This window comes from Rissa tridactyla, chromosome 13, assembly GCF_028500815.1.
Source record: "Rissa tridactyla isolate bRisTri1 chromosome 13, bRisTri1.patW.cur.20221130, whole genome shotgun sequence".
Lineage (NCBI taxonomy): Eukaryota > Metazoa > Chordata > Aves > Charadriiformes > Laridae > Rissa > Rissa tridactyla.
In genome coordinates this window covers 8,558,375-8,568,425 of record NC_071478.1, presented here as the reverse complement: position 1 = coordinate 8,568,425, position 10,051 = coordinate 8,558,375, and the positions used below count along the sequence as shown (strand labels likewise).

Here is a 10,051-nt window from a genome sequence, read left to right as displayed (position 1 = left end):
AATATGTTGTCTGCACGCAATACAAAGACGAACTCTGTTATCACAGTACTGTTCTGTTACAATCTCCTCCATACATTCCAAGGGCTCCTTCTACTGTGTCCTTTGGGGAAAAAATAATCGTTCTCAGGACAAGAGAAGCCCATATATTTGCACAGCTGTAAGACAGTCCAATGTAGAAATGGCTCGGAAAAAGCCATAGACAAAAGCCAAAATAGACATAGCCATTTAGATATTTGGCTTTTACTGCCCCGCCTTTTAGAGTTAGCTGTCAACAACTTGAGTTATTTAGCAATAGGAAATTGAGTAGAAGCTTATATATTTCATGCATGTATATGTGTGATATGCAGTATGTCACGGTCTGCTCTGTTGTAGCTGCATAAAGCCAGCATGTATCTGATGAAACTAGGATAATTTCTGTACAATGCTTTAATTTGTAGCCACAGACAAACTCTGGGGTTTCAGTTTGGTGCCCATACCAACAAGTCTTGGCCAGGAAGGGGAGAAGGCACAGGAGGTGGAAAAGATTGGTCCAAACTGAAACAGATCATTTTTTCTTAGTGCAAGAAGGAAACAGGGAGAAAACTTGTTTTGGATCAATCAAAAATGAAATGCATTGATGTTTTCTAAACTTTCAACTCCATTTCTTTTGGATGAGACATTTCACTAAATTTAGTCCTAATTGATGAATGGTTCCTGTTCCCTAAAGATCAATTTACTTTTCTTTTTTTTACAAATTTACAAACTTACTATCTAATAAGCAATTTCCACCCTGCACATTAGGGTGCAAATACCTTTTCTCTCAGAAATCAATAGCAGATTTACTTAGCAAAAAATGAGATTGAAGATTTGCGTACTTCCCTCCTTTTGTAGCATTTTGATAGCCCACTGTATTAGGAAAGCCAGTATAATTACCTCGGTAATTCCTGCAAACCAGTATACCCAGTGCATTAGGGAGAGAGGTGCTGCAAAGAGGGAAGAGCTGGGGATGCAAAGCCATGGCTGCAAAGCCACCTGCACAGAGCGGGGCTCGTCTTTGCAATTGCCCTGGAGGCCCTGGCTGCTGAGAAAATCCAAGAGCAAGACACACCTCGAGGGGCTTTGACCACTCCGGGGCTCGTATTCTGCTTCACCCCCAGCTGGAACGGTGCAGCCGAGATTGCACCCCCTCGTGCTCCAAACACTGCTTCCAAAGAAAAATTACAGTGGTTTTTTTACTCTTGAAAGATACTTCATGGCAGTACTAAAGCAGAAGCTATTAAGTGCTGAGCACAGTTTAAAACCACAAAAGACTCTGCAGAGGCCTATCTAAAAGATGTCTGTAGGTAACAATACATAGACTTATTTGTAGTCTGGCTGTCTTCACAGTATATCATTGTGTTACATTTTTGTGGTTGGAATTCAGTGTCTCGATTTGACCAGTGAAAGGAGACAGATACGTCACAGTGCCAGGTTTTGATTTCCAAAAGCTACAGCGCGTTTGTGAAATGCACTTGACGGATAGTTGATTGCAACCAAAAGCGTCGGGCAAAGCAATACAAATACTTTGTATTGCGATACGTCACCAGAAACAAATCAGCGACAGGAATCCTGTGGACTGCTATGGGACAACCTTAGCCATTTCTACCTTTTATAGATACGGTGTAAATAGGAACATCCAAAATACTAATAGGTCACATACAGGAGTATTACATGTTACATGTGCTGTTTATGTGCATAGAGACATATATTAGCTTTGCTAATTCCACGCCCATGCTGGGAGCTGAGTAGCTGGAACCTGCTTCTCCCTCAAGTCCTGGCTTCCTTGTAGCATTTAAATTAATCACCACACTATGTATTTTGAATAAGCTTCACTTCAATAAACGGATTCTGTAAGGTAATAAATGTAAACAGAGAGTGCACAGCAAGACCAGAATAGCCCCACGACAACATCACAATGGGAAGCATTTCATTTTAGAGCATAAAAATCCATCTTTCCAGAGGCACGTTGCCTTTCCTCAGTTCTGGGAGCTGGAATGATTCAGATAGCAATAAGCCCTTTCTGTGTACCTAGTGTTTTCATCATTGCTGACAAAACCATCCAGTGTATATTTGTGCTAGTTATTTTTGCAGACATTGCTAATAGCCAAGTGGTAGAATGCGTTACAGTCCCGAAGGCAAGCAGATGAGGGCTATTTACTCAACAAAACAATATGGCAATTTCCAATTTATTAGGCAGTGATTAGAAAAGCAGTTTTCTACTGGTATTAACAGTGAGGAAAAAAAACTGGTGGACACTGTGTCAGAGGTCCTGGATGTATGGCTTGATTTTCACTGAGAAGCTGGTATTACTGTCAGACCGCTGATAAATCAATGCGGTTGGCTGAATTGGTGCTTTTATCCCAGGTGTTCAGCTTTGTGGGGGTTGTGCCTGGCCTATTCCCAGTCATCTGGAAAACAAAATAATATTGAAAATAGATTTATTTATTTTGCTAAACCACTCATGTCTGGATGAAATAAAAGCCTGAAAGCATCTGTTTACATTACAGTGTTGTCACAGTGTCTTGAGAGCATATGCTATAAAGGATTTTTAAACAGTTATTGCCAGGATCTAAGGTGATTGGCAACGATCACTTAATAATACCTATCACTTCAGAAGTCTGGTTCTTTATAAAAACAAATGTCTTTTGCCTCAAGACAATTTAAGGAGAGCTAGAAAAGCATATTCACTTCTTGATTTATTTAAGATTTTATTCCTCGGGCTTAAATGTAAAAGTGCCCTATCAAAAAGCCATCATCATCAGACAAATACGTTGCCAAAATGCTGCTTGAATGCATAATATGAAGTCCATTACAACTGGTGGGAATAGTCTCATTGAACCATACTCCAGAGTTCATAAACCTTTGTTTACTTTTATTTGATAGTTTACCAGGAAGTAGAATTTTGTCCTTTGCTTTCAAAACCGATATTGTAGCTGCAACTTAATACTTGCTGATTCCACCTGTCTACACCATGCATTAGGTGCGGTACTAAAAATACCCATGTGCCTACTTGTGTCCTTTTCCTTCCAACAGAATTTAATGTGGAACACTTTCAAGTTCAATAGGGAAAAAAAAAAGAGAGGAATACTCACAATGTCTGAATTGAAGGGTTTCACATTGATGTTGCGAGTGGAACTACTGGTAAGGGACCAGACCTTGGTTTTGTGCTTAAAGGCAGCTCTAACCTTTGGGAAAAAGAATGAAACCAGATAGAAGATTTCTTTTGAAAAAGTTGTGTTTATTTTCACAGGTGCAGCCTACGATCATTTCCCCATTATCCTTCCTCCATATTAACGTCACTGTACTAAAAAACAACAAACAATCCGCCCCTACATTTTCCTTTGTATTTATGGCCTTATTTTAAAATTTAACTTTACTTTTCAAGTATCCGTACTTTAAATACAAAGCATTGTATAACCTCACTTATGTCTCATTTCATTGTCAACATTTTCATGTTATTCCATCCTCCAAGTCCTACCTCCAAGGTCTGACTGCATTACCATTCATCTTGTGAAAAATAAAAACCAATCAAAGCAAAAACCCCAAACTGCAGGGCATAGAAGCATCCATCCCCAGTATTTGCAGTCCTGGTTTGAAAGAGTTCATAAGGTGCCATTATAGTGATTTTCAGCAGCTCACTAGGACTCTTTCACATTTTCTTACTAAATATTCAGCCCCAGGCTGAACCACAAGCTCCCCCATTCAGGCAGGCTCTCCCTGGAGCTCGTGCAGCCCTGGTGGTATCCAGATGCCATGAGGGTGTAAGCCAGCTGCCAGCCTTTTGAAAACTGAAATAACTTAAACATGCTGGATGAATTTCCCTATAGATGTAGGAAGATTCTGCACCAAGGTGAAAATAATCAGCTGCATAAAGAAAAGATGGTGAGACAGTCATTCTTTAGGCAAGTAGGTGAGATTTATCAAGGATTACTGGCTGGAAGTGACTGGCCAGCATTACGATGTTGTGATAAAGAACATCTCGTCGGGAGGAGCATAGTCTGCAAAACACACAAAGTAGTATTTCCTCCCTATGCTACACTGGCATGGCCTCAGCTATAGCATTGTGTCTGGCATCCCAGGAAAAACAGGGACCAGCTGGAGTCAGCCCTGGAGAGAGCAGTGAGGATGATCACAGGTCACGCAAACACGTTACGAGAAGCTTAGGTTTAATCCAAAGAAGAGACTGGGGGAAGACAGGCTAAGTCTTACAGTCTTCCCTGTCCTGTGGAGAGGAAGGGAATTACCTACTCTTTATAAACATAGTAGCTAAAACAGTAAGAAAGACAAAAACTACAATTTAGGAGTGGCAGTAGGGAGGCTAGCGAGGCCCAGAGCCACATTGCTGAGGGAAGCTGAGGGACTTCGATGACTGAGCTGTCAGGGGTGACACTGGCACGTCGGACGCGTGCTGTGGGACAGGCTGCTCAGGTCCCAGACCCATCCTCCCACGCTGTGGGAGGAGTGGATGCTGCAAGCTCCAGGCCCAGCAGAGATGGTCTCCACAAGCCCATTTACATGAGCCTTGTCTTGCCTTTACCCCAGTTGCTCTGAGACAGCCTTAATGGAAAAAGACGCCTCTTGGTCCACTATGAAATCCTGAACTTTCTGCCAAGAAAAATACCTGGAATATGTTCTATTGTGTTTGGTTTCCCATTAAGGATTGCACGAGTAACTTCCAAAAGCCTGTTTTGCTGGGGAAAATATTTCTTTTCCTCTCTGGAACTGCAGATGTAACAAAGCCAGAGGTCCCCAACGGGGAGCGCCAGAGCGAGTCCTGCTGCCTCTGTTAAGCATCCTCCCTTAGCCGCACAGCCCGTGCCCTGCACAGCCCCTCCAGCCCTCAGGAGTGCTTCTTCCCTGAGTCTTGAGCTGCCTTCTCTTCTCTTCTCTCTTTTGTTTTCTTAAAAAAAACCTTTCTTATGTTAAATAAAATAAATGTCAAGCATTTGTCAAAATGCCACAAGTCATAAAGTCAGTGACAGTCATGTATTAATTGAAAGAAAAAAGAAATCATTGGCGTAGCAGGCAACTATAATAATAAAGTATGTTCTTGTTTTATACTTATGTTACTTGAATTTGGTAACATCAAATTTGTTAACCTGATTTGGTTACATACCTCTGAATTCAGAAGACAGTGAAACAGGAACATGAAAAATCCCTGAAAACAAATAAAAGGGAGAAGGGTGAAGACTGACTATGGAGAATAAGACACAATGATGTATTTCTCACAGTATTGTGTAAAGCAGGTATTGAGTAGCTGGAGATCTATAAATACAGAAGAGTAGGCCAAATTGAGCCCCATGTTAAACTGGAGAAACCTGCAGCGTTAGGTTACTATGAGGCTTGTCCGGACCTTTTCCTGTAAAACAGCATCTCCTAAACTTTGGGGTGCCAGAGGAGAAATCAGGCTGAAACGAAGCTGGAGTTCTGTTCTCATGGCAACAAGAGAACTATTTCTCTGTGCTTGCAAAGGTAAAGGCAGAGGGAAATGCTCTTTGGGAAACACCAAATCACTATTTTTCACATTAGAAAACCAGGGTATTAGCATTAGGAAAACTCACAAAATAAGTTTGCTATATTTGGGCTTTTTGTCCAATGGAATGTGAAAAAGTCCCATCCCCTTTCCCTCCAAAAATAAATTTATTTTCTTTTGGGAGTATTCAGTCAAACTTAGGTTTTTTTATTTTGGATGAAAATTGGAAATTTTCTTATCAGTTCATGGGGAGAACCCTGTTGATACAGGTTAATGCCTCTACTGAAACACCCGCTTACAGCTAAGCAGATCCTTACATTCCACCTTGGATGCAGCTATTTTTCTGGATTGGTGTCTTAAGAAGAGGAGGGTGTAATTGCCTGCAGGCAGGAGTCACATGCTGGTTTCTGCAGAATGCAGAATAGCTCCACTTTTCTCCTTTTGCCGCCCCATTCCCACAAACTTCTTTTTGCTTTCATTTAGTCTCAGTAATGAAGCCTCAAACTGACACTGAAAAACTCTTCTGATATCTCTACTAAAGAATCTTGCCTGTGGTACACGGTGCTGGAAGAATGAATTCCATTTCCCAAGCTCACTGTCTCATTTATTTAATTATTGCTACTGGAAACACTAAGGAGTGGGATAAAAGTTCTGTTCATACAAAGACTAAGCAATTGCCAGCACTGTATGGTCAGCACAGACTTAAAAGACAGAGGAAGAAAAATAGAAAAAATCCAGCAGACACAAACATATGAAAACTTTACTAATGATCCGCTTATTGGATCTCAGCAGCAGTTTGGTAGCCATAAACTCTCCCACCAGGTACTTACTTGTAGTGAATTGAAAACAGCAAATATATACTGAAATACTAATGCGTGGGCATTGACAGCCAAAATCCCAAAGATCCACGAGCTTCCCAAGATTGGTAAGAGAACCGCGACGGCTTTAGCTGTTAGTCTGAAAGAAAATGAAAATAGGAAATGTGGTGAGAGAGTTAAACAATTTTCAGCGCCCACACCAGGGAGGATATCGGTTATGTCCTGGCAGCAAGGTGGGGGGTGTATGACTCTCTTTGCCATATAGTTCTTTTAATGGGCGAGTCTTTTAATTACTCATTCCTCATCTGTGAAAATGGGGATAACAGAACTCCGGTATCACATGGGATAAATACAGATCAAGAGTCAGTAACTGAGGGTGCAGGGCAAGAGATGGAGAGATGGTCCTATCACTTCAGCAGCCAGATCTTCCGTTTACAGTGAAGTATCGTCATTTTGTCAGTGAGGAGTCAAGTGTAAGAGTCAAAAACAGAGGGCAGAAACTGAGAACAAAGGCAGCATCACATGGAAAACTAAAACTACTGTATCTAGTATATCCAAAATACATTTGCTCAGCACTATAGTTGAGTCAAGACAACACAGTATTTCTCTTCTAGGCAGCGACTTGGGATTTTTAATCACCACAAATGGGAAGAACCACAATGTACCTCTGCAAAATGCAAACCCTCTAACGCCGTGGTATTATTCTGCTACCACCCTGCTTTGTTCAGAGTTGATTCAGAGAAACGTATGCCAAATATTGAAATAGCTTGTGTTTCTCAGAGGTCCCTGCTGATATATGTTCACTCTGCTTAGCTTGAAGTATTTGGCAGAATTTCAATAAAAGGTGATACGACAGATGAAAAACTAATAGCACTGAGAAAATAAGAGGGATTTTTGGTTTTGCTTTAATGAGCTCTGTACAATACGTTTGTTCCAGTGGTAGATGAAAAGAAATTGTGGTATACTAGAGAATTAAATGATCACGGAAAGTTTTCTGTAACAGCTGAATTCTATGGACCAAATTTTATATAAAGAGTAAACAAAGGGAACCACAGAGAAAACAAAGGCATAGCACTTAGAATTGTAAGATCGCAGTTACGTCTCTTCAGTGTGTTCATAGCCTTCTACATTAAAGACCAAAGAACTTTCCACAAGGAGCTGATTTCCTTCATCTACAACAGGAATTAAGGGCAACCAAACCTCACTGAGCACTTGGAACCCTGCAGAAGAGGCACTGGCAATTCTTGCATCCATTTTCTGCTTTGACATAAGCATTGCTAATATCTCTTTCTGCAATTGAATTCCACTCAACCCTTTCCAAGAAAGACGGGCACAATTGATGAAATTTAATTCACAGAGATTATTGCTTATCCCACACAATTGTCTTCTTATGAAGCCCTGAGAGCATCATCTCTGATTCATGCTAATGAATTGCTCTAAAGAATTGTACTTTTGTGTCTGCATATACCCTGCAATATTGACTTCAAGAGTGTCATAGCAAGAGCCCTACAGACTGTTTCTAGTGTAATCACAGAAAAAATAGGAAGACAACCGGATTAGTCTATGGGAGTCCTTGCCACAGGATGCTATGGACATCTAACAAGGCTCCTGTAAGGTCATGCAAGACAGTTTGTTTGTGGATTGTTAAATGTGACAATTCAGATGCAGTCGCTTGTGCAAGAAGTCCCTAATCTTTTGTGTGCAGAAAGGTGGGAATATGTATTTGGAGAAGAATCACTCTGCTTGAACTTTGTAGTGGGGATAGAGGGTTGGATGGGCCCCCAGTCCATCTGGTTTAATCCGAGATGGCAGTCCTTCTGTTCTTAGCCTAATCCATCTGTCTTTTGATTAAAACAATAAACACCTCTACAGCTTGTTTTCACATCAATTTAACCCAGTAAAGGCAGGTGAAAAACAGAGAGGGCCAGGTGACCAATAAGGGAGTTAATAAGTCATCACTCTCTTTTTCCCAGTAAGTGCTATACATCTAGTTCCCAGCACTGGGCAACTCAAAAGCATTCCTGATGTCCGTCCCCTCTGTCATCACTCAAACACCCCCATGAATCCCACAGGGCAAAACATTCTTGTTGTCAAGAGACTACTAACTAGACAGCCCAGTACAATTTTGCCTGTCAAGGATGAATAGATGTCGAACCTTTGCACGTCCAGGCACCACATTTTCAATGACAGCTATCAAAGGACACACTTGTCCTCCTGGGCAGCCGAGTACAATTTCGGTGGTACAAGACAGAAAGCAGGAAGAAGGGACCTGTCCCCATTTGAAACATCCTGAACCAACACAGCACATACATCTAATCCCTACTTACCACAGCAGTTATAAACACTCCCTTAATTCCCGTTGTAGCTCACAGGATTTAAGCACATGCTTACAATTAAATGTGTGTTTAAAATATTTCAGTGAATTTAAGTCTATGGTACAACTATAGATAAAGAAGCCAAGAGGGCAGTAAATGGAACGGGGTAGTGAGAAACTAAAAGTCAGTCCATGCTCACTAAAGCTACATTTTTCAGAAATTAGCAGATTTCTATTTAGTTGGAAACCTATGCAAAAGAGAGAGTTGTTTTAGGGAGATTAATGTCCTACTTGTGCCTTTCACCCCCTCGTACAGATTAAAGACAGGTTCAGGAGAGAAGCGCGTAGAGCTGCATGACAAGAGACCGCTTGTAATTACAACAAACATAAAATAAATGAGAATTTTGTACAACACAATTCAATGAAGAAATCTTCTAATTAAACTTAGAGACAAGACATCTTGTTCATTTCGGTGACCTGAGCACACACTTTCTTATATCCTTGATTAAAAGTGGATGTTGAAGAACTGCATAGGCTTCAGGTTTATAGGGAATCCGGGACAGGGAAGAATCTGGCATCTTCTTTTTTTTTTCTTCTGTATTGATTCTTATATTTATGTCCTTGGCCATGAGTATTTCTGCACAATTCAATTTAATTCTGCAAAAAGTTTTTTCCGTCCATAAAATGAAGGAATACCTTAAAGCTTGAGCTCTCCTATTTAATTCAAAAATGCATTTTAAAAGATACAATTTCAAAACAACGGATACAAGTTTATCTTCATGAACCAAGGATGCTTTGATTAAAGATTAAAGTTCATGACCTCAACTCTAACGTGCTCCACTGGGGAGGTGCCAGCAGACCACCTCTTGCAATCAACTTTGTGCAGAAAGACCCATGTAATCCTACAGAGCCCTTGTGCCTTCAGGAAAGGGCAGCTGTGCAGGACGCGGGGCAGGCTGGGGGGGAAGGCTGCACAAACACCTGGAAGAAGGGTTAGGTACCTTCAGATTCCATGACGGTTTAGATGTCCTCTCTAACCTGATGCAGCAGGTGGTTAGCATGCCCAACACAGCTACACTTGTAAAACCGTCTTCATTACAAACCACCCTTTTTTCCTTTTCTCTTTTGTTCTCACGCTTTCAATTTTTATAAAATTTGCAGTTTGGAATATAATTTTCCCCATCTGGTTTGTTGCCAAAAATAAGTTTTGATTATTTGTTTTTGAGTCAGAGCATAAAAAGCTTCATCTATAATTTGTAGTTGGGGGCAGAATAGAGTTAGGTACTCAATTTCATTTGTTTTCAAAGTCATTCTTACCGTTTGGATTTTCAGTAGCCTTTAACATCACAAATGCCTTCTGTATTTTTTAAAATAATGTATTAATAAAGACTGCTCACTATTAAGCACAAGGTTCAGCACATGAGGAGC

The 10,051-nt window shown here is 40.7% G+C and overlaps 1 protein-coding gene across 2 annotated transcripts in view; it reads right to left on the bottom strand.

Moving 5' to 3' along the window:
• Positions 1 to 212: 212 nt before the first annotated feature.
• The window catches only part of ADGRD1 (adhesion G protein-coupled receptor D1), a 170,326-nt gene continuing 160,487 nt past the window's right edge, over positions 213 to 10,051 (bottom strand). For both annotated transcript variants that reach the window (XM_054219356.1, XM_054219357.1), the window contains 4 exons: positions 6,322 to 6,448; positions 5,135 to 5,176; positions 3,111 to 3,203; positions 213 to 2,426 (listed from right to left, as the gene is read on the bottom strand). In XM_054219356.1, coding sequence (XP_054075331.1) covers positions 2,331 to 2,426; positions 3,111 to 3,203; positions 5,135 to 5,176; positions 6,322 to 6,448 — 358 coding nt within the window. In that variant the 3' untranslated portion in view covers positions 213 to 2,330. The remainder of the gene's footprint in view (positions 2,427 to 3,110; positions 3,204 to 5,134; positions 5,177 to 6,321; positions 6,449 to 10,051) is intronic.